General features: G+C 39.6%; 1 protein-coding gene across 5 annotated transcripts in view; it reads left to right on the top strand.

Moving 5' to 3' along the window:
* mroh1 (maestro heat-like repeat family member 1) overlaps window positions 1-25,141 on the top strand; it is a 45,819-nt gene that overhangs the window by 6,511 nt on the left and 14,167 nt on the right. For 4 of the 5 annotated variants that reach the window (XM_059010420.1, XM_059010419.1, XM_059010423.1 and 1 more), the window contains exons 5-26: window positions 167-329; window positions 3,319-3,417; window positions 4,537-4,688; window positions 6,852-6,992; window positions 7,556-7,648; window positions 8,289-8,367; window positions 9,919-10,032; window positions 10,455-10,528; window positions 12,509-12,631; window positions 13,379-13,486; window positions 13,659-13,803; window positions 14,176-14,216; window positions 14,335-14,476; window positions 14,827-14,879; window positions 15,067-15,174; window positions 16,025-16,144; window positions 18,388-18,510; window positions 19,997-20,143; window positions 21,185-21,211; window positions 23,107-23,229; window positions 23,440-23,519; window positions 23,858-23,993. In XM_059010420.1, coding sequence (XP_058866403.1) covers window positions 167-329; window positions 3,319-3,417; window positions 4,537-4,688; window positions 6,852-6,992; window positions 7,556-7,648; window positions 8,289-8,367; window positions 9,919-10,032; window positions 10,455-10,528; window positions 12,509-12,631; window positions 13,379-13,486; window positions 13,659-13,803; window positions 14,176-14,216; window positions 14,335-14,476; window positions 14,827-14,879; window positions 15,067-15,174; window positions 16,025-16,144; window positions 18,388-18,510; window positions 19,997-20,143; window positions 21,185-21,211; window positions 23,107-23,229; window positions 23,440-23,519; window positions 23,858-23,993 — 2,391 coding nt within the window. The remainder of the gene's footprint in view (window positions 1-166; window positions 330-3,318; window positions 3,418-4,536; window positions 4,689-6,851; window positions 6,993-7,555; window positions 7,649-8,288; window positions 8,368-9,918; window positions 10,033-10,454; window positions 10,529-12,508; window positions 12,632-13,378; window positions 13,487-13,658; window positions 13,804-14,175; window positions 14,217-14,334; window positions 14,477-14,826; window positions 14,880-15,066; window positions 15,175-16,024; window positions 16,145-18,387; window positions 18,511-19,996; window positions 20,144-21,184; window positions 21,212-23,106; window positions 23,230-23,439; window positions 23,520-23,857; window positions 23,994-25,141) is intronic. The other variant, XM_059010424.1, reaches the window with a different exon arrangement.

Below are 25,141 nucleotides of genomic sequence, written 5' to 3'. Positions count from 1 at the left end.
AGTGGTGGGGAGGTTAGAGAGCTGACGCATGGTGGACCAAAGTGTCCAAAGCTGATAAAGCTGCCTTAGTCAATAGCTGTTATTGTTTTTAGTTCAAAACACTGGGAAGTCCAAATGTATCTCCTTACATTATCAGGGCAATACATTAATGCAGTTTGTTTTTCAGGAAGTGGTTCCTGATTGGCAACAAGCAGCCAGCAACATTCTGGTTGCTGTGGGCAACAAGCACATTAATGACATCATGGAGGAGATTCTGAGCAAATTCCAGCCGGGAATCTTGCCTCATTTCTTTGTGGTCCAAACGCTAGCCAATCTTTCGGATTCTAATGGTAAAACTTCTTTATATTTTATTGATTTATTTATTTTTATTAGTCTGCAATATGTTTATTGATGTTGCATTTCTACAGTAGGAACATTGATTCACAATGCAGCTCAGAACTAAGGGCCAAATATTCAAACGCTGCGTGTGTCGCAAGGGGAGTTGTGGAGATTTCTTTCCGCAAATCCTTTTTTGCGAAAAAACTTGAGCTTTTGAGTGAGATTCAAAATAGATGCTGCTTTGGAAAAAAATAGATTTGCGAGTTGTTCTCTCTCAAGTGCTGTTCCCTCACTTTGGGGAGGTGTCATGAATAATCCCGGAAGTTCACCACCACCACGAGCTAAATTCAAAAGTTAATTTGCTTGCAAATCACTATGATTAAACATAATAACATTTTGGTTTATTTCCAACTCAGACATTTAATTTATTTGTGGTTTATTTTAACTCTGTATTTTGCTTTGTGTATATGCACTATTATTCTGTGTTTTGTTATGGTTTGGTATTTAAACAGTTTAAAATGTAATAAAAAGTGGAAAGGCATTCCGATGACTCCAGAAGGCCGACATTGATTAAAAAAAAATAAAATAAATAAGATGCACGCACCTTACACAAACATTGGTTTGACCCATGATCCGTGCTGTAGTAATATCTAGCTATATCTAACATCAGCGCTGTGAATGCAACAGAACCCACATTTGGTGGAAATTGCAATAAATACATAAATAAATAAATAAATAGTTTTCTGTTTAGGCTAGATAGTAGTTAGCTTGTTTTTTTTATTATCTATTAATTAAATTCTATTCATTGAAAGAAGAAAAGAGACAACCAGCCTGTTCTTATTGTTTTTATATATTTTGAATAGGGGAAGTTAGCAGGGCAATGTTCCTGCGTGGGGGTAGGGGGACAGGCAGGCATGAGCACGTTTAAGTTCAACACTAACCCTGAATAAAATGTTGTTCCTCTTATTAAGCAGCAGTATAATCTGAAGCAGTGGTATTTAAAAATAACAGAAGTGAAGTAGGCTACAATATTTGTTTTCATTAAAAACTTGTTGTTTATTGAAATGAATGTTCAGCTTTCATATTGAAGCTTGTTGTGTACTACTTATTCAATCAAACCAAGCAGTGTAGGAATTTGCTTTTTTTTTTTAAATCAAGCTTATTTGTCTCATCTTTATGGCACGTAAATGGTAAAGTAATTAAATGTCCCTGGCAGTGGACTGTCTCTGTTTAGCGCACACAAGAACTTGCAGAATGGATAAAACTGTGTTGAGAATTGTAAGAAAACGCATTTCAGAGCAAAACATTTAATGACATTTTTAACTTTCATAGCTGAAGAGATGCTGGGGCTATGCCCAAATAATGCTTCTTCATTTTGCAAAAAGTTGCGATGGTTATATACCTCGTGAGTTGCGGTTGATTTCCTGTGTCAATTCATGCTAATTTCTTAATTTCCGCAGCGCTGCGATAATTGCAGTTTCTCCGCAACTCTTAGATTTCACTCACTTGCGATTTTTATGCAAAACATTCACAACGCAAGCAGAGTTCAATTAGTCAGCAGTGTCATGCATGGAGACCTCGTATGGGGACAGATACAAAAAAAAAAAAAAGTAAATGAAAAATATATTTATTATGTGTCCAAAACAACTTTTTATTTTTCCAGTTATCTTCTCTATTTCATGCATGAAAGGGCTGACAGATGTTGTTGTTGTTGTTGTTGTTTTTAAGAGCTGCATAACATGTTGTGTTGCAAGCAGCAGTTCACTTTTCATCTCTGTGTTGTGTTGAGGGCAGCAGTTCACTTTTCCTCTCTGTGTTGTGTTGCAGGCAGCAGTTCTCTTTTCCTCTCTGTGTTGTGTTGAGGGCAGCAGTTCACTTTTCCTCTCTGTGTTGTGTTGAGGGCAGCAGTTCACTTTTCCTCTCTGTGTTGTGTTGAGGGCAGCAGTTCACTTTTCCTCTCTGTGTTGTGTTGAGGGCAGCAGTTCACTTTTCCTCTCTGTGTTGTGTTGAGGGCAGCAGTTTACTTTTCCTCTCTGCAGTTGAAGTTTTGCAACATCAATTAATTAATAGCGTGGGAGTGACTAGGGAGACCTGTAATACTCAATTGAGGGTGGATTAGTGGAGATGGTGTGTGCAGTTGCATTACAGTTGCAGTAACCTGCCAGCTTCAAGCGTGGGAAAAAAAAACAACAAAGATTTGCTTTTCTTTCTCAGACTTGCCTCAGGGAGATAAGTGAATAGCAATATTATAAAAGAAACACATTGGGCCTGATTCCCAAAAACTATCCACTGTAAATTGTCTTCATTCTGTGATGGAAAACCCCAATTACAATTCTAAAACAAACATGAAAAAGACAACTTCAATAAAATGACTGAGCTGTTTATTTCTGGTTTGTTATTACCAGCTTTATCATATGTGTGTGTGTGTTTTTTTTTCTTTATGAAAAACAAAGTATTTAATAATGGTTTGAAGTTACTACTGTAGGTTTGGGAATGTAGGATTTATGCAGAGTGTGGAGTAGTGGTTAGGGCTCTGGACTCTTGACCGGAATCCCAGGTGGGGGACACTGCTGCTGTACCCTTCAGCAAGGTACTTTACCTAGATTGCTCCAGTAAAAACCCAACTGTTTAAATTGGTAATTGTATGTAAAAATAATGTGATATCTTGTAACAATTGTAAGTTGCCCTGGATAAGGGCGTCTGCCAAGAAATAAGTAATAATAATAATGTAACCCGTTGTGTTTAGGCAGAAGCAGTTAAATTAACAAAAGTTTGGCCCCGCTGTCCTTCTGCTCAGGAGCCCGGAATACATGATTTAATAAAGTATTTCAGAAGTTATTGGCATTCCAGCTTACTTTTCCCTGGGCTTGGAGGAGCTACACTCAGCGTAAAGGATCAGCGTTATTTATTTATTTATTTATTTATTTATTTATATTTGCAAGCAGGACCGTTTCTGTTTTGACCTCATTAAAATATATGTTTTCTTCTTCTTTTGCCCAGTGTATGGTATGGTGCCCTTCCTGAATGCTATCCTGGGCACCATGCTGCCCATGCTGGGCATGGCAAAGCAAGACAACATGAAATGGGTTTTCTCATCTGGTAAGCTGAAGCAATACCATACCTTCTAACTGTTGTCTTGCCAACAATATGACTGTTTATTAGAAAACCTCAAATGAATGAGGATGGGTTGTTATTTTAATTCATTTTGCATGACCACACCGTTTGGTGCAGGAAGGTGGTTGCACAGGTCAAGGCGATTCTTACTTTGTCACATCAGTGATGTTTGGTTAATCTCTTGTGAAGGCTGATAATCTCTTGTGAAGGTTTAAATAGTGTTCCACGTCCCCACGTGATGCTAGACTGTTTAGTGTTCCACGTCCCCACGTGATGCTAGACTGTTTAAATATAGTGTTCCACATCCCCACGTGATGCTAGACTGTTTAAATATAGTGTTCCACATCCCCACGTGATGCTAGACTGTTTAAATATAGTGTTCTACGTCCCCACGTGATGCTAGACTGTTTAAATATAGTGTTCCACATCCCCACGTGATGCTAGACTGTTTAAATATAGTGTTCCACGTCCCCACATGATGCTAGACTGTTTAAATAATGTACCTGTAATTTTTCTTTTTTATTGTTAACATCCTGACAACTTTTTACACTTTAACTTTTTAAAGTCTGTTTCAAAGCTCTTTTCAAAATGGCTTCTCTAGTGCAGTGGGGTTTGAGAAAGTTGTCGGGATGTTAACAATGAAAAGAAAAATTACAGGTACATTTTTAAACAGTTCTAGCATCACGTGGGGATGTGTAACGTTATATTTACACCCCGCTATAAGAACCCTGCTACTTACTCTTTAAAGACCCCCTTTTAGATGCTTCTATAATGTCTCCTTGATGCATTGTGTCTTCAATGATCATTTTCATACAATAATTTGGTCCCTGAAGTGGAATGAGCTACAGTACCTCCAGACTTTACATGCTTTGAACCTGCTTGAGTACTGTCACCATGTGTCTAAATGTGTTCATTAAAACCAATGGATAACGCATCTTTTAGTTTTATCTCTCCAGCTTGTTTATTTAACAGCGTGTAGGCAGTGTCATCTTTTTACTAAAGTATGCAAATCAACACATACACTTTTCTAACAGGAACAGGAAGCACGCATGTTAATGTTGTGTGTTGATTGATACGTATGCATTTTTTTTTTTTTTTTTTTAGCTCTGGCCCATTTCAGTGAGAGCATTCTGGAATACCTGGCTAACCTTGACAAGGCTCCAGACCCCACCGTGAGGAAGGACACCTTCTCCAGTGAGATCTATGCTGCTTACGACATTCTCTTTAGCAACTGGCTGCAGAGCAGGGAGACCAAGGTAACTGGAACTGGAAACGTGAGGCTTTTCATTTGCTGTAGCAGATCTTGACCTTTGGACAACTTCTTCAGTGTGAAAAAGTTGGTGGTTGGTGGTTGGTGGTCTGTTGCTGGGAAGCACATTTACTGAAAATACTGTAGATTTAACAACCCTCTCAAAAAACAAGCAACTAAACCAGAACTATATATATATATATATATATATATATATATATATATATATATATATATATGCTTCTTTGTTATAACGCAGGTCTCGGGGGGTGGAGACTGGGGACGAGGGACTTATAACACATTTATTTTCGAAAAAAAATAAGGTATATAAATGATGGACATTAACAAAATGTTTTTGGTTTCTTTTTAATCACTTGATCATTCATCCTTGACCATGACACACTTGAGTGACTGTGACTAAAGCATATGCACTTAATCACCTAATTAGTGAGACAGTTGATTGGACACTGGGTTTGGAGTGATTTCAGCTGTTGAATTGCAAGCTTGAATAAAAGCAATAAAGAAAATCACAGAAAAAAAACAATATGCCACGTCTGTCAAGAGAGCAGTGCCTTCGTGCAATCGGCATGTTGGAGGCTGGACTAGGGCAGCGTACATCTTGGGTGCTTACAGCCAGCAATTTCAAACCTGGCGAGACGGTATAACCACACACTCTGTCAATGACAGGACACGAACTGGGAGACCAAGAGTCACAACACCTGCCCAAGATCGACAGATCATTTTGCAGCATCTTCGTGATGTCAATTGTTAATCAGCACATCAGCCGACATGGGCCCCGTTATGTCTGGCGAAAACCAAACACTGCATTCCACAGTAAGATCCTCATACCAATGGTCAAGCATGGTGGTGGTAGTGTCATGGTTTGGGGATGCTTTGCTGCATCAGGACCTGGACGCCTTGCCATCATTGAAGGAACCGTGAATTCTTCTCTGTATCAGAGAATTGTACAGCAGAATGTTAGGCCATCCGTCCGTGAGCTGAAGCTGAAGTACAGCTGGGTCATGCAGCAAGACAATGATCCGAAACACACAAGCAAGTCTACATCAGAATGGTTGAAGAACAAGAAATTTAAAGTTTTAGAATGGCCTAGTCAAAGTCCAGACCTAAACCCCATTGAGATGTGGCAGGACCTGAAACGAGCAGTTCATGCTCGAAAACCCACAAATGTCACTGAGTTGAAGCTGTTCTGCATGGAGGAGTGGGCCAAAATTCCTCCACGGCGCTGTGAGAGACTAATCAATAACTACAGGAAGCGTTTGGTTGCAGTTATTGCTGCTAAAGGTGGCGTAACCAGTTATTGAGTCTAAGGGGGCGATTACTTTTTCACACGGGGGCATTGGGTGTTGCATAACTTTCTTTAATAAATAAATGAAATATGTATCAATTTTTTGTGTTATTTGTTCACTCAGGGTCCCTTTTATCTAATATTAGGTTTTGGTTGAAGATCTGATAACATTGTGTCAAAAATATGCAAAAATGCAGAAAATCAGATGGGGGCAAATACTTTTTCAATAGTTGAAATTGGGATACTCAAATGCTTGGAAATCTTCTTGTATCCTTCTCCAGCTTTATGACAATAAATAATTTTCTGCCTATGGTCTTCAGGTAGCTCTTTAATTTTTCCCATATTGACTTATTAGTAATGACAGCAATCATTCTATGCCTAACCCTTTTATACTCTCTACGAATGTTCACCTACAATCCAGCATTTTGTAGACTTTTCTAGAATTAGGTTCTGCATTATCATATTAATTTCAAGCACCTTGTAGTCAATACTATCATAGCATTAAAGGATATGAATACTTTTAAATTTGCATTTTGAGTTTTGAAAAAAAAACACTGAAATAAAATTGTAGACATCTATAGTTTTTTCCTCATCCACAAAAGCAAAACTCGCTACAAAGGATTTTTCCTAAAATTCTTTTTTTTCGAGAAATTATGAATTTCCATTGGGGTATGTAAACTTTTGACTACAACTGTGTGTGTGTAAAGCATTTTTATTTAATATTTTTGCCTTGTAGTCAAGTTTTGAGGAGGTGTTGAAGTTGCTGTTTTTTCACAACCCTTGTTGTAGATTAGTCACCAGGACTTTCTGAATAGACTACCGTATACAGTTTTACAGGATGTGACCTCTTCTTTTTTTATAAAGCTGAGACTGACTGTGGCTGAAGCCCTGGGCCCTATGAGTCACCTGATGGCCCATGATAAGCTGGAAGAGCAGCTGCCCAGACTGATCCCAGCCATCCTGTCTCTGTACAAAAAGAATACAGAGCACTACGTCATTAGCAAGGTATGCCTTCGTCTGCTGAGACACTGTTTCTCCCATTAGGAATGAGGTGTTGCTGGCTTACTAGGTGCTGCACGTTCCCTTGATGGCCAGTCCTGCTTTGTGTTTGCATGCACCAAATCCCACCTGCCAGCACCTTGTCATGTTGTGGAGTAGAGTGGTGCTTCATTTCCAAATGCAATTAACCATTTTAAGAGGACGTGGGGCCACACAAAGGCCATTCCCATTGTTTCACAGAACATTGGTCTGCAGTAACAGTGAAGAAACGCAACTTTATCTATTTACCCTTCCCCTTGAGTACTGTAAGATGAATTTATTACTGAAACGATCACTGAGTAGAACCTCCTCCATTCGCTTCATATTGTCTTTTAATTGCTACAAAGTTTCAGTACTTATGACTGAGTTTTTTCCTAAGGTCAGGACGAAGGCAGATCCAAACATACCATTCTCTATGGTGTGTTACTGTGTGAAGGTGCTGCTTGTTAAAGGGTTTCTCCTGGTAGAATGTGTGTTTCAGATGATTCTGTCCTGTATTCATGATCTGTGGCTGTGTTGTCTTTATTTAGAGCCTGTGTCAGGTTTTGGATGCCTCTGTGAATATGGGCAGTCGCTTGCTGGAGACGCAGCTTGATAATCTACTGGGTGCCATGCACCAGCAGGTAACTGTTTATTCACTGTGACCTGTGGAAATTGTGTTTTTTCTTTTAAAGAAGCCTGCTCATACTGTAGCATGAACAACTATAGTGAGCTTGCACCAGACTTATTCACACAAGATTTCATGATTAGATCACGCCCACACACCAACACAAGGTAATGTATGGCTCAGGCAGTGGAATGTGCTTCCGATGCAGTGAGATTCAGGTATAGGTGTTGGGGAAGCAGTCGTCCTGGTTTATGAAAAAGTAGTCAATGCTGATTTTGCTGTTGTACTCTTTTACTACTAAAAAAAGACATGCATCTATGAGTTCATTCAAGCATTCATTGAGGCATACGTTCATGATTACATCTATGCATACATACATACATAGATATATATGGTGTGGGGGATTTGCTCTGAGGACAAAATCAAAACTAAATACTCTTCTGTGTTCTGTTGTACTTATTCAACAACCGTCGCTCTGGGCTAATGAGTTGTAGAGTGTAACTTCTATTATTTGTGTTTGTCGTCCTAATTGTGGTGCAAAGTACGTTTCCAAAGTAGTTCTCTTGTTTGTTTTTTTTAACCCCAGTTCTTGTCTAAAACAGTGGTGGCCATTATTAGACACTAATCAGTAGTTCAGTTGCCTTTTTCTCCTTTAGGTCTGTGCTCCTGTGGACTATAACAATCCACCAACTGTGAAAAACCATAATGAGATCCTGCGCTGCTTCAGCATTCTAGGTATGTTTTTCTGGTTTTATTTCAATCATTCAGGCACAAGCATGTGATGCTTAGTCATAGTCAGATGCCAGGTCTGTTTGTACATAAGTCATGTGCCTAAACCACAGTGTAGCAGGCAGTCATTCACAATCACTTTAGGAACTGCATGCTTTACTGTCTGGAGTATGTTTGTTAATTAACAGAAATGTTTGGAACTTATTTTATATATGAAAAAGATCACTAATAAGGTTTAAAGATCACTAATATGGAAAATTACCTATATGGTAAGAGTATCCTGGGAGACGGTCAGCATGGTTTTAGGAAAGGGAGATCGTATCTATCTAACCTGCTTGATTTTTTTGAGGATGCAACATCGACAATGGATAATTGCAAAGCATATGACATGGTTTATTTAGATTTCCAGAAAGCTTTTGACAGAGTCCTGCATACAAGATTAATCCTCAAACTGAACACAGTTGGGATTCAAGGAAATACATGCACATGGATTAGGGAGTGGTTAACATGTAGAAAACAGAAAGTACTGATTAGAGAAGAAACCTCAAAATTGAGTGAGGTAACCAGTGGTGTACCACAGGGATCAGTATTAGGTCCTCTGCTATTCCTAATCTACATTTAATGATTTAGATTCTGGTATAGTAAGCAAACTTGTTAAATCTGCAGACGACACAAAAATAGGAGGCATGGCAAACACTGTTGCAGCAGCAAAGGTCATTAAGAAAATTGACAGCATTCAGAACTGGGCAGACACACGGCAAATTACATTTAATAGAGAAGTGTAAGGTATTGCACGCATGCAATAAAAATGTGCATTATAAATATCATATGGGAGATACTGAAATTGAAGAAGGAATCAGATATATTGAGCATATATTGCTCAGATATATTGTGAAAATTCTGGTCACCTCATTGCAAAAAGGATATTGCTGCTCTAGAAAGAGTGCAAAGAAGAGCAACCAGAATTATCCCAGGTTTAAAAGGCATCTCGTATGCAGGCTAAAATAATTTAATCTATTCAGTCTTGAACAAAGAAGACTACGCGGTGATCTGATTCAAGCATTCAAAATTGTAAAAGATATTGACAATGTCGACCCAGGGGACTTTTTTGACCTAAAAAAAGAAACAAGGACCAGGGGTCACAAATGGAGATTAGATAAAGGGGCATTCAGAACAGAAAATAGGAGGCACTCTTTTACACAGAGAATTGTGAGGGTCTGGAACCAGCTCCCCAGTAATGTTGTTGAAGCTGACACCCTGGGATCCTTCAAGAAGCTGCTTGACGAGATTCTGGGATCAATAAGCTACTAACAACCAAATGAGCAAGATGGGCTGAGTAGCCTCCTCTCATTTGTAAACTTTCTTATGTTCGTATGTTTACCTACAGTATGTGCCCGTATAGCGGTTTAGCAAACTTTAATTAATGATTTCACGGTATTCGCACACATGCTGTATTCAGAGAAGGATTTAATCTAAACAGACATTACATTTAAACAGGGAAATACACTGTTCTATGACAAGTGTTGACTTTGTTTTTTTTTTCTCTCTCTTCAACAGCGAATACTTTTCCTGACCGCTTGACAGGCTTTGTGCTCCAAAGACTGGATAACAGCAACGAGCGCAATCGAATAGGGAGCCTGTCAGTGCTGCGGCACCTTGTCAATTCAACCAGTATGCATGCGCTTTCAATTCCTCCCCTCTCTCACTACTTTTCTCTTTTATATTGTTTAAAGTATGTATTGAAGTTGAAGGATTCCTTTTTCTTGAAGTACATTTTATGTGCCCTTATAAAAGTTTACCATAGTAAAATCATAGCAAAAAGTAATAAAGCATATTGAAAGCATGTTAAAACATAGGTAAACATAGTAAAGAATAGGGAGGTCTGGTAAAGCATATTAATAAGCATGGTAAACTATGGTAAATGCATAGCATCACCATGGAAAAAGCAAGGTACAACTGCAAAAATACAGTGCAAAATTATGTGGCAAACATTTATAAGGTTATTGCTAGGGTTAGATAGTTGTAAGTGCATTAAAATGTGTGTTTAGGCTCCGATAGGGGGAAAAAAAAAAGTTTCTTTCTTTTTTTTTCAGCTTCTATAATGGAGACGAAGAAGCCCCTTGTCCTTGCCACTATGAGGCAACCACTGCAGGACAACAGCAACAAGGTAACATTAAACAGGACAGCAACAAGGTAACATGAAACAGGACAGCAACAAGGTAACATGAAGCAGGACACAGCAACAAGGTAACATGAAGCAGGACACAGCAACAAGGTAACATTAAACAGGACAGCAACAAGGTAACATTAAACAGGACAGCAACAAGGTAACATTAAACAGGACAGCAACAAGGTAACATTAAACAGGACAGCAACAAGGTAACATGAAGCAGGACACAGCAACAAGGTAACATGAAACAGGACAGCAACAAGGTAACATGAAACAGGACAGCAACAAGGTAACATGAAACAGGACACAGCAACAAGGTAACATGAAACAGGACACAGCAACAAGGTAACATGAAACAGGACACAGCAACAAGGTAACATGAAACAGGACAGCAACAAGGTAACATGAAACAGGACAGCAACAAGGTAACATGAAACAGGACACAGCAACAAGGTAACATGAAGCAGGACAGCAACAAGGTAACATGAAACGGGACACAGCAACAAGGTAACATGAAACGGGACACAGCAACAAGGTAACATGAAGCAGGACACAGCAACAAGGTAACATGAAGCAGGACACAGCAACAAGGTAACATGAAGCAGGACACAGCAACAAGGTAACATGAAGCAGGACAGCAACAAGGTAACATGAAACAGGACACAGCAACAAGGTAACATGAAACAGGACAGCAACAAGGTAACATGAAACAGGACACAGCAACAAGGTAACATGAAACAGGACACAGCAACAAGGTAACATGAAACAGGACAGCAACAAGGTAACATGAAACAGGACACAGCAACAAGGTAACATGAAACAGGACACAGCAACAAGGTAACATGAAACAGGACAGCAACAAGGTAACATGAAGCAGGACAGCAACAAGGTAACATGAAACAGGACACAGCAACAAGGTAACATGAAACAGGACACAGCAACAAGGTAACATGAAACAGGACACAGCAACAAGGTAACATGAAACAGGACACAGCAACAAGGTAACATGAAGCAGGACACAGCAACAAGGTAACATGAAGCAGGACACAGCAACAAGGTAACATGAAGCAGGACACAGCAACAAGGTAACATGAAACAGGACACAGCAACAAGGTAACATGAAGCAGGACAGCAACAAGGTAACATGAAGCAGGACAGCAACAAGGTAACATGAAACAGGACACAGCAACAAGGTAACATGAAACAGGACACAGCAACAAGGTAACATGAAGCAGGACACAGCAACAAGGTAACATGAAGCAGGACACAGCAACAAGGTAACATGAAACAGGACACAGCAACAAGGTAACATGAAGCAGGACACAGCAACAAGGTAGCATGAAACCAGAGATCTTGGTGCAACAGTTTGCAAAGCTTTGCTGCTGGAACGAGCCAACTTGATCTTCCCAGATCTACCCAGAGGAATGGGGAAGGCATTGCTATCGCATATAGAAAAGCAGTTTCATTTGGGGGACTTTTTTTTTTTTTTTTTTAAACAATATCTGTTACACAAACTGAGCACAAGTGTCACCAACAAAGGGCTTCTGAAAATACATAGTTAGTACTGTCTTTATATTTGTACTTTCTGCATTCGTTCAGTTCTTAATGTACATGTCTGCAAGTTGACTACAGTATTTGTATGTGGTGTATTGCATGTATTTTTCCCCGTTGCGAACGTGTTGTCTGATTTTGTCAGCTGCACTTCCACAATATTACCCTACATGTATCATAGAGATTGCAAGGATCGGGTGGAATTACTCCGATTTCTTAGGAAAGGCATTGAATTGTTTTAGCATCATGTTGTTGTTGTTGTTGTTGTTGTTGTTTTAAAGAAAAAAAATGTTGTTCTTACTTGGCTAATATGAACTTTTGAAATTGATCCGTCTTTCACCTACTAGATGTTGCACTTAGTGCCACTTTCCATGTAGAATGACACTTGTTTTTTTTTCTTGTCGAATGCTTTGATCCACCCCACAGGTGAAGAAAGTGATGGTCCAGGTGATCAGCGCAATGGCCCATCATGGATACCTAGAGCTGGAGGGTGGAGATGTGCTTGTGAAGTACATCGTCCAACACTGCGCCCTCCCTGACAGTGTGACCGTACGTAATCCACTCTGTACTGACCAGCGTATTACACACTGCGCCCTCCCTGACAGTGTGACCGTACGTAATCCACTCTGCGCTGACCAGCGTATCACACACTGCGCCCTCCCTGACAGTGTGACCGTACGTAATCCAGTCTGCACTGACCAGCGTATCACACACTGCGCCCTCCCTGACAGTGTGACCGTACGTAATCCACTCTGCGCTGACCAGCGTATCACACACTGCGCCCTCCCTGACAGTGTGACCGTACGTAATCCACTCTGCGCTGACCAGCGTATCACACACTGCGCCCTCCCTGACAGTGTGACCGTACGTAATCCACTCTGCGCTGATCAGCGTATCGCATCACATGCAGGGGCAATGCAGTGCAGGCAAACCTGAAGGCAACCGTGAAACATCTTATTCTAATTGTATCTGTAATGTGGGAATCAAAATCACATGCCTGTTGCTTGTGAAACTAAAAATGTGACTTTTTTATTTTTTCTATCTAAAACAAAACAAGTAAAACAAATAGAAGACTTCTGTTGCATAGCAGTTTCTCCCATTCCAGGTTTTACTGCGAGCTTGATTAGCCGCAGTGTGTAGGTAACAAGATCAAGTCTGTGATTTAAACTTGCAGTAAAAGCAGGAGTGGATCAAACTGCTAAGCAACGGGAGTCTTATTTCCATCCCCGAGTGTGATTTGTCAGATGGAAGTGGATTCGTGTTTAGTTCTGCTCATTATTTCTGTTTTTATTTCAGCGCAACCGTCTGCCTTCTGACCCAGAGGATGTTACTAACGAATCTCTCCGGGGCATGTGTGAGAACACTCTGCACCTGTTTACTACCACTGTGGGAAGGATGGCTGATGTAAGGCCTTCTCTTTGGCTGCCATTTTTAATTGTTTTGGGCAAGTGCTTTTTCAAATATTGGGGATGGAATAAAGACCCCCATTGCATGGCAGTTCGATCCATTCCTGGTTTCACTATGAGTTGCACCAATTGTACTGTAGTGCTTCCCTCTTTTTTTCTTTTTTTCTCAGATCCTATGGCCAGGCTTGCTGGAGTATATGACACCAGTGCAGTACACCAATGCTATGACACCTCTGTGCAAGAGTCTCATTTTGCTGGGTAACAAGAAGAAATTAGCAAAGGACACCAGCTTCATGATTGATTTCAATGGGCAAGGTTTGTGCAATGAGACATACTGGTAATTCAAATCTCACCAGAGACAGGATAGATGATAATTGTAATGAGCGTTTGTTTTTACTGCTCCTTTGCTCCAGGACCATGTATGGCACTATAGTGTTGTGTGTTTTTTTTATTTTGGATCACCCCAAACAAACTTATTTACAGACAATGGATTACAAAATCTATCTACTGCCGTGTATTCTACATTATTAACTGTCAGACATTTCATATTTATTTATTTATTTATGTATGTATGTATGTATGTATGTATGTATGTATGTATTCATTTATTTAAATATGTTATGTATGATATGTAATAGTCTGGTCCCATTTTGTTCCTGCATTCAGTTGGCATTTTGTGTCTTTCAGTTAGTCTTCCAACACCGTATGTGCTGCTGACCAGGCTGCTGGTAAGTAAAAGCACAGTGACACACTGAAATGTATTATTGCTGGTTATAAAAGTGATGATGTTAACTGTGATCCGTACAGTAACTGTGCCAGTAATATGTGGGTGTTTCTGCACTCCAGATCAATGCCTCTTTCCCATTCCGAGGCAGAGGTCGTGGTGTCCCATCTCTTAACCTGCTCGGAGTCTTGGGCCCCAACATCCATTCAAACACAGAGAGGATATGGGGAGAAGAGATCCCTGCTTTAGTGCAGTACCTTGAAGGTAAGGGCTGATCCAACAGGGCACCTTTGTTGCTCTCATTCATATATAACAACCCACAAAAGGCACTATACAATCAACCCTTCCAGTATACAGAAATCCTTACTTTTTTTTGTATTTCCCGAAAATTATTTTGATTGTGTCCAGTTTTCTCCTTCTCATATACAGTATCTGTATAGCCATTGTAAGACTCCACTGACTGCCAATGGATTATGAATGGGCCCTCAGTGTTTATGGGCTCCGCTTCAGCATTGCACAATGTGCAGTCTGTCTATCTAAGGACCTCTGTTTTTAAATAATAATAATGTCCCGATTTTAACTAGTTTGTTGTGTCTTATTTTAATTGTTTTCAGAATCAACCGTTGAATCAATAGATATGAAGAAGTGGGAGGAAAGCCTGCTTGAGGTACATGAGTGTTTAAACCTTGGGATTGATAGAGATAAATGAGTCTCGATATGTCTCAGCTAGGGTCTCTGTGGCAGGCACATGAGCCAAGCCCAATGAATTGTACCTTGAAACTACTGGAGTTTTTTTGTATTTTCGTCCTAATTTTGGTGCACAGTACCTGTTCTCTTTTGTTGTTTTACTGCAGTTCTTGTCTAAAACTGTGGTGACCATTTCTGATGACAGATGGACCTGTGGGCTGGTAGTGGAGATGACCAAGTACCTCCCCAGCTACAACCTCTTCTTGGAAGAGAAGGTGAGGCTGTTTTTACACACAGTGCCAGTGAGATTGTTCATTCAAAAGACTGCTTGTGCATTTTGGCAAATGCAATGCACCCTTGTTTTTTCCAGGTAAAGCCTTGTTCACAGTGAAGTGTACAATTACTGCACTGTATCGAGGCTCGTCACTATTTCACTGTACTTGATATTTGATGTTTTACTGTTTTAACCCATTAAGTGCCACTGTCCTCTACTGTAAAATAAATGCTGCTAACACAGATTTGTATGATCATTTGAAGGATGTAAGAATATTGTCTGTGGGTTACATCATTTGTAAATACTTTTTTTTAGGGGTTTTTAGCATTTTTAACTGGCATTTTAAACTTATTTAAATGTTCTCTAACTATATTGTTATGATAACTTACTCTAATTTTGTTTACTGAAAAGTCTAAATGCAAATACTTAATTCTGCAATATCAGATGCTTTTATGACGCTGCAATATAAAATAAGAAACTGAAGCCTAAAAATGATACATTTCTGGGTGTTTTCCTACCAGCAGTGATGATCAAGCTCCATGTTCTCTGTGTTGAGCTTCATAGCCGGTGTGAAATTTCACTGCTCTGATTACGGGCACGTCTAACTTGACTGTCCTCAAAATAGAACGCAGCAGCCAAAACTAATCATTTAAAAAAAGAGAAGAAATCTGTGAAGAAATATCCATTGTTTAGAATGTGTCAAATGACATAGCTACAGCTTTTGTTCTGATTTAGTTTTTTTCAAAAGAAAAAAATAATTTGTAATTTTAATGGGTAGCAAAATAACAAAGGAAAACTGTACATTCAAATTGGGAAATCTGATATTCATAGACTTTATTTTGAAACCACAGAGTTTCCTCTACAAGTGTATTGGAGTGACTCTCCGGCAGTCCTTGAACAAAGATGTGGTTCGGACACAGCTGCATGAGATACTGGCGATCGCGCGGCATAGTGACCCCATTGAGAGAGAGGTACAGTACAACCAAACACTACAGCAAAGCACATTGCACTGCATAGTGACCTCATTGAGAGAGTGGTACAGCACATCACACTGCATAGTGACCCCATTGAGAGAGAGGTACAGCACATCACACTGCATAGTGACCCCATTGAGAGAGAGGTACAGTACAACCAAACACTACAGCAAAGCACATTGCACTGCATAGTGACCTCATTGAGAGAGTGGTACAGCACATCACACTGCATAGTGACCCCATTGAGAGAGAGGTACAGCACATCACACTGCATAGTGACCCCATTGAGAGAGAGGTACAGTACAACCAAACACTACAGCAAAGCACATTGCACTGCATAGTGACCTCATTGAGAGAGAGGTACAGCACATCACACTGCATAGTGACCCCATTGAGAGAGAGGTACAGCACATCACACTGCATAGTGACCCCATTGAGAGAGAGGTACAGTACAACCAAACACTACAGCAAAGCACATTGCACTGCATAGTGACCTCATTGAGAGAGTGGTACAGCACATCACACTGCATAGTGACCCCATTGAGAGAGAGGTACAGCACATCACACTGCATAGTGACCCCATTGAGAGAGAGGTACAGCACATCACACTGCATAGTGACCCCATTGAGAGAGAGGTACAGTACAACCAAACACTACAGCAAAGCACATTGCACTGCATAGTGACCTCATTGAGAGAGCGGTACAGCACATCACACTGCATAGTGACCCCATTGAGAGAGAGGTACAGCACATCACACTGCATAGTGACCCCATTGAGAGAGAGGTACAGTACAACCAAACACTACAGCAAAGCACATTGCACTGCATAGTGACCTCATTGAGAGAGCGGTACAGCACAACCAAACACTACAGCAAAGCACATTGCACTGCATAGTGACCTCATTGAGAGAGAGGTACAGCACATCACACTGCATAGTGACCCCATTGAGAGAGAGGTACAAAACATCACACTGCATAGTGACCTCATTGAGAGAGAGGTACAGCACAACCAAACATTACAGCAAAGCACATCGCACTGCATAGTGACCTCATTGAGAGAGAGGTACAAAACATCACACTGCATAGTGACCTCATTGAGAGAGAGGTACAGCACAACCAAACACTACAGCAAAGCACATCGCACTGCATAGTGACCTCATTGAGAGAGAGGTACAGCACATCACACTGCATAGTGACCTAATTGAGAGAGAGGTAAAGCACAACCAAACACTACAGCAAAGCACATTGCACTGCATAGTGACCTCATTGAGAGAGAGGTACAGCACATCCATCACACTGCATAGTGACCTCATTGAGAGAGAGGTACAGCACATCACACTGCATAGTGACCTCATTGAGAGAGAGGTACAGCACATACGTTTCCACTGCCTTACAAATGTGTCCCGCATGCTTGTTTTCTTGTAGTCTCATCCTGAGTAAAGATATCAAAACTATAGTTAATTTCAAAATGTTATGGATATGATTATAATTATTATATAGTATTACAAAACGTTTGCGTCCAAATACAAACATCGATAGGCCATCCATAACTAGAAGACTATCAATGGTAGTACATACTGTATAGTACCACTAAAAGAAACATACAAACATTTAGACTAGAAGTCTTTCTCTGTGTCTTCATTTGAAAAAAGAGTCTTAGTTTAAACTTTTGTCACAGAATGTTGTAGTTTTTTATTTAGTATTACTTTAAGAATAGCGAGTAGTGTTACCGGTATTAATGTTAGACAATTGTTTTCTGCTATTTTCCATGTTTGCTCAATATAAAGTGTGGCATTTCTGAAAATATAAGATTTTGAGACCCCATCGGAAAGCATAGTTTTTACTTTGGATGTATGTTTTTTGTTCTTTTGTAGTGCTCCATGCAGTGTTTAAATTGCTTAGATAAGGACAGTGTGCTTTTGTCCTTTTAGTTGCACAGTTGCATTGCTTATTCAAATGAAGAGCCTTGTGACAGCTGGATCACAGAGCAGGCTCTTTGTCTTGCAGATACAGTTTTTTTTCCATCTGCATTCTGAACCCCCTTTGTCTCAGAAATGAATGTAACTCCATACTAGTTTAATAAAATAACCACTAACTCTCTGAAAATGCCTGCCATGTAACATTGCATAACTCCTGTACTGTATGTAGGCTGCTTGTGGAGCCAACACAGATGTGTACGATCATGTGGAGGGTGGAAGAATGTTGTCTGTGGGTTGCATCATTTGGAAATACTTTTTTAGGGAATCGCAGTAGGTGTTGGACTCTGTGCCAGTAGCCACCTTGATGAAACCTTGGAAAAACTTGCAGATTTTGGGAAGTCTGACGTCTTCAAGAAAGCTTCAGGAATATTTGGCCTTCTTAAGGTAGGTGCTACCATATGTGGTTGCTCCTTGGACGCCTCTCAGCTATAAGACTGGATAAAAACCAGGCGTTTTATGGTAAATTATCCTAGTTGGGTTATCCTCAATGAGAAAAGATGTTTTACAGTCAGGGTTCTCCCAGGAATTCTGTGCAGCCGGGCGGCAGAACATTATAGCCGGGAGCACTTTTAACTGAAAAATAAACTTGCCTTTTACCTTAAATGTATAATACGACAAAGAATTTGAATAATGTGTTGTCTTTCGTTCACTATATCTGGTTGCGCTTTTTAATGTTCTACATTTTCTTTCATTACTGTTTTTATTATGGTAAATGACCGTGCTTATTTAGGCACAGTACGATTTGACTGGGGAAAGATAACGTAGGGTTATTGGAGTTCACAAAAAAAAAAAGGTAACCTTTTCACTTCCTTTTTAGCTTAATTATTGAGCTTATTGCTTCATTTAAATTGTTTTCTTTATGTTAAGTTTTCAGTGCATTTTGTTAATGCACGTCTATTTTTGTTTTTTGCTGTTCTACGTGTTTTCCATGCAACTGTTCATTTTAACCATTTTTTTTAACACAACAGTACTCACACACGTTTGGTCACCATCAGAACTGTTGCATGAAACCGGAGTGTAATAATCCAGCACCTCTGCCCTTAAACGTTCAGCTGATAGCCCATCACGCCTTTCTTCTTAAAGGCGTACAGCCTCTATACATGAACCCTCCAACTCTCACAAGCACCTGGGCACATATTTTTATGATATCACGATAGGAATACTTTTTTTTTTTTTTTTCACCCAGCAACACGCAAGTGATCTAGTCTGCTTGAAGTGCAATCAGTCCTTATTGTTAAAGGCACAGTAGCAACTGCATGATGGGCGGATCAGGTTTTTTCAGCTGGGCGGTGACAGACCGGCTGAAAAGACCTGGGGAGAACCCTGACAGTGCAATATGTATGACTGTATTGCCTGTTGAAATGTAGCTCAATTTTCCAAATGCAAATGGCTTCTGTAAAACCAAAATGCTCATGCAGATACCTGCAAAAAAAAAAAAAAAAAAAAAAAATTCTGCTTATTTAGTTTTTTGGTGGGGGTGGTGCTGTCTCCACCTAGTGTCCTTTTTGTAGAACTACATTAGGAGTTTAGAATGCACTTCATGTAGCAGAAAGGAAAAGTACATTTAACAGATTGTCTAACTTCTTTCTCCATCACCTTTTATTACCAGTATACTAAAACTTCCTATAAAGTTTGTATAACGTTGAATACAGTGTAATACTAACAACATGTTAGTTGCAGCATTTTGAATAATGTGCCTTAGAGCTGCTCAGTATCTATAGTCACAAATATTGTCCTTCAAAAACCTTTTTGACCTGTGACACTTTTTTAAATTTTGCATTTATTTTTTTTATTACAAAATTATTTTGCCCCTAATACAATTGTTAATAGCCATGCAATGTCTGTCTATGATTGTGTCTGTTGTTGTTAGGACAAGAATGACGTGGACATTGAGAAGATGAAGAGCACGCTCATTTTGTGCTATGGATATGTTGCACTACACGGCCCTGAGGACCAAATACTTGGCAGGATTGAGCCCGACATTCTGCTCAGCATCAGCAAACACTTCAACACCAAGGTAGGGAACGCATGTGTTCAATGGAGACTGGAACCATGGTGAGTGCGGTTCCTGTTCCCTGATACAGGGGGCGCTGTGTGTTCTTCAGGGCCTGTGTATATAAGCACGCCTCCTGCTTTTATATAGCAGTGGATTGGTCACCTTACAGCTGGTTTCACCAATGTTAACATAGTGCTGATCAGGGTCTGTGAAACCAGATGTGTATTTTTCTGTTCACCACACCAGTGAATCGGGTATTTTGCAAGGAAGAATCTATTGCAGTGTTCCCCTTGCAGACAGTTCTTGATACAAATAAATTTCCTTGAGTGCAAATGTTAAGAATGTTTTTGTTCTGCAACGCCCCCACCCTCCAATCCCAGTGGTTTTAAAGCTGTTACCCAACCCTTAACTTTTGTTTGAATGGAATCGCACATTGTACAAACCAAAAACATGAGGTTAGATGAATGGAGAGATTCCTTAGACAGCCTGTAAAGTGTCCGTTGCTGAATGTTGCTGTTCATCTGTTGTAACAGGGAGACTCTGTTGTAGCAGAAGGTAAGGGTGAAAACTGGTCATGATAATGACGTCAGCATGGTTTGCATAATAAAGACTGAGAATCGCTTTTTAATGTAACTGGGACACTAAACAGGCTGTATTTGGTTAGTTTGCTAGTATCCACAGCGCAAAGAATTAGAAAGCAGTTTGGCTATATATTCTAACAAGTATCAGTGGGGGGAAAAAACGTCCTAAGAGTTTCTGCTATAATATGCATGTGGTTGTAAAAGCGTGGCGTACTAAACAATGTTCACTACCTGTTATTTAGTAAATACAAGAAGAATGAACATTTCTGTGTAATACGCCAAAGGAAGCCCTTTTAAGTTAAGCGCCAAATACAAAATGCAAAGTTAGTGGGATTTACAGCGTTGTTTTAAATCTGGAAATTAAATTGCCATTTTACTATTCTTAAATACTGTAGCTTGCACATTTTGTGAAAATATATATAGCACAGTACGAAGATGCAAATGTGAATTGTAAACTGCTTGTCACTTTTATGTTGTGCAGGTTCTGGGGATAAAAGTAGAGACCAAGGTACAGTGACAGGAAATACATATGAGAACTTCTTGCTTGTTTTCATTACAATCTGAGTCTCTTATCAATTGCTTTCTAAATCTTGGTGTGAGGCTAGCGGGTTCTGAAGCAGGCAGGCACCTTCCGAGCTGCATCAAATTCCCTTTCTGAAGAAGCCAGTAGCTATGCTCTCTGCAAATCTTTCACGCAGCGTCGCAGTGCGAATTGGAGGCAGCGTGTAGCTGTTCACAAACGATTGTCTTGGTCTTTGGGAACGTTTAGTTTAAATGACAGAATCCCAGTGACCATCTCGTTTGTTACTGAGCCACCTAGTACACTCTCCTCCAATGTAAATTTAATAATAAAATAAGTACAAAATGACTCCAACAGTAATGGTTTAAGGCTGTGTTATTCTGAAGCAGAGCCAACAGGTTGAGAATGAAGTCCCAAAGGGCTTGTAGAGAGGATGACATTTCATGCAGCTCAGGTAGTTGCCTTGCTCTGGAAAGAAAGTCAGTTCAATGTTTTACTAACCCAATGAATTCCAAATTTCACCCTTTGCTACTAACCATAAAAAAAAAAAAGTTGCCTTTTTTTGTAAATTGTTCTTTATTATTTGGTCCATTGGTTTACCCTCAGAAGACATAAGCTCTGTTTTGATGCTGTAAACAGTGTGCTAAATAAATCCTGATGTTCCCTGAGCACCCCCTTTGCTGCTGTTTTTCCACAGGGATAGTTTGTGACAGTTCACGCTTTTCAGCTTGCACCGCAGTGCATTCTGGTAAGTGCAGTCATGCTGTGAAAGGTACCTGAGACAGATAACCCGGACCACAATGCATTGTGATGTGAGTTGAAAAGCCTGGTAACCCTACACAGAGATGATTTATCAAGTTACTACTGCATACAATAAAATGCAGAAAGAGAGAGATTTCTGTTCAGATCATTAAAACATTCCTTCTAACAAGCCAACAAAATAATCCAGTAAAGATTTAATCCAGTAAATTTTACTTAAAATGTTTTCTCACCGCATCAGAAGTCTTACATTTTCCTGGATAAAAAAATTCACACATGTTTAGCTTTTAGTAAAGAATCAAATACACCTTGTGGAAATTTCAGCATTCTGCTTCAGCTGAACCCTCTGAATAATATTTCCTTTTACAAGAACACCCAGACACAACTCCTCTGCTCCATGCTGTCTGTCCTTCTCAATAGTGCTCCTTCAAGGGCAGAACTGAAAACATGTACAAAGATGTTATGCATTTGTTGTTTACTAATTGCAATGAAAACAAAAGAAAATACCAAATACACGTTTACCATCAGCTGTTCCTTTTTCTTACAGGGACGTTTGAGATCTCCAAATTGATTGTAATACATATTGGTTAGGATTTTACTGGAATTACTTTGTAACAATTGCTTGTCTGATTTATTGCGTTTTAACTGATGGGTTTCCCTTTTGTGAGGAGTGCTTGCCTATCGTCTGACTGCTCAAACCCGCTGTCTGGTTGAAAAGCTTCGTGGCAGAAGGAGGAGGGGGTGCTGGTGCTGGCGCATCCTGATTCTGGTTACAGCACTTTTATTTTGCCTCAGTTTAGAGTTAATCTAACTTACACTCCTCTCGATCCCCAAATTAAATACCCCCAAAGATCTGGAAACATGCCCCACACTTTCTCTTTAGAATTTGTTTTAGGTCCTGCCTTGCTCTCCTATCAAGTCAATGATAGATTCCAGTTTGACCATTTTAACCAGTCTATTCAAGTTGTCATTCAAGCCTCTGTTCCTCAGGTTAATTTTCTGTCAGCGCCCCCTCTCCTAGATCTCAAGTAAAACACTGGGTTTCAGGTAAGGCCATGCCTTCATTTGGTCTAAAGGGTCCAGCTGACGGTGTGCAAAAACTGCTTTATTTTTTAAATGTGTAGGACTTGACAATGAAGCTGAGCCTGATCAAGAGCGTGGGTCTGATCGCTCAGGCTGGGAACGTCTGCGCCCGGAGACAGGAATTCATTTTCCCTCGAAAGCAGGAACTGCTGGGTGTCATGCTGGTGAGTGTGTTTTGCCTGCTGTAGAACTTCTTTCTAGGAGTTTTTAAAACTTGCAAAGAAAATGGTCACAAAAAAACAGACCACCGGGTGGTGCTGTTGAAGCCTGTAAGTGCACGCTGCAGGTGTTCGTGAGGTGAATGCATTGGGCTAGATTTTAATAGCTCTGGGTTTTTTCTTTTTGTAATTTTTTTTTTTTTACAATCCCAACAGGATTTCATTAAATCTGAACCACTGGATGTGCTGAGGACTCCACTTCGCCAGCAGGCTATGATCACATGTGCCAATTTAGTGTATCCTTTCTTGAAAAATCTGTTCACACTGTAATACTGCATGGTTCTTCAAATACCCTATTTCAGACAGTGGTGGCTATAATGAATAGAAAATACCAAACACAGAATTGTCTGAAATGGACTGAAACAGTAAGGAGACAGACACTGCTTCCAGATTAGTGATTATTCCAGCATTAGGGAGCAAACAGACTGTTTTGTTCAGCAGTGCATTGCTAAACACAGCAATAAATGGATTAAAAAGATTGCATTGATAAACACAGCAATAAATGGATTAATACTTTTTGACCCTTTACAGTAAAGACGGGTGTGGTTTTTTCCTTGACCTTGACTTGTCACAGTAAGCTGGACCCTGTGCTGAATGAGAATGAGAACTTTGACATGATCCGAACCTGTCTGAACACTGTGTTTGGCCTCCCCCCTGTGGAAATTGACAAGGGAAAGGATGAAGAAGTCTTGGACTTTCAGCAAAGAGAGGTAATGCCTTGATTCATGTAATCCTAATAATAATAATAATAATAATGATAATGATAATAATAATGATGTTTTCCTCTTTTTCTTACACACTGGGGAACTTTGAAGTGGTTACTTTATGAAATATATATATTTATACATTACTCGCTTTGTTCACATTTAGAAGTTACTAATGTCTTTACAAAACCAACATAGAGAATTCTGTATTCTTTATTTATTATTATTTAGTCATTTAGCAGATGCTTTTATCCAAAGTGACTTACAGAGACTAGGGGTTGAACTATACATCACAACTGCTGCTGCAGAGTCACTTCCAATAGGACCTCAGTTTTACTTCTCATCCAAAGGACAGAGCACAAGGAGGTTAAGTGACTTGCTGAGGGTCACTCACAGTGAGTCAGTGGCTGGGATTGAACCTGGAACCTCCTGGTAACAAGCCCCTTTCTTTAACCACTGGACCACCAAGCCCTCTATAGCTGACCTCTTATTTTACTCAAAGGGCAGAAAGATGTAATACATTCATATTTACAGGAACACAGGCCAGCAGCAGCATATTATCATGAAGCTGAGACAGAGAGTAGTCTCATACCTGCAGGCAGGGCTGAGCAGGGACAGCAGTTGTGTGTTTAATTAATTTATAGAAAAAACTATTGGCAGCTTTAACCCTTTGCAGTCCATTTATTCTGCGGCGGTCAGGCTGGTCAGGTCCAATTGATTTTTGTGAACAAAATAAAATTTCAGACCACGTGCTGTTCAAATTGAAATAAAGTGACTATTTGCTTAAAACAAGTGACAAAGCAGTATAAGTCCAAAGGTTACCCTAGACAAAGACCAAAGACAACAGTACCAAAAATTAATAAAAAACTTGTTTATTTATATATATATATATTTTTTTTTTTTTTTTTTTTTTTTTAAATATATATAGCAGGCGAACATTGGAAAAAAAGTTACAATTTCACAAAATTTGTTTTGCTTGAATATATTTATTACCTTTAGAATAATCAGACAGGTACAAAACTTTTTACAAATCAAATACACACTACTAACAAACAAAAAACAAAACAAAATGAACTAAAAACTATTTTTCATCAGTGTTATAACTATTTATGTCAGGCGAGGTTTGCAAACAAAAAAGACATTTGCGCTGACAG

This window comes from Acipenser ruthenus, chromosome 3 (assembly GCF_902713425.1).
Source record: "Acipenser ruthenus chromosome 3, fAciRut3.2 maternal haplotype, whole genome shotgun sequence".
In the NCBI taxonomy this organism is placed as follows: Eukaryota; Metazoa; Chordata; class Actinopteri; order Acipenseriformes; family Acipenseridae; genus Acipenser; species Acipenser ruthenus.
Note: the sequence above shows the minus strand (reverse complement) of the source record. Positions and strands in the feature narration are given on the sequence as shown.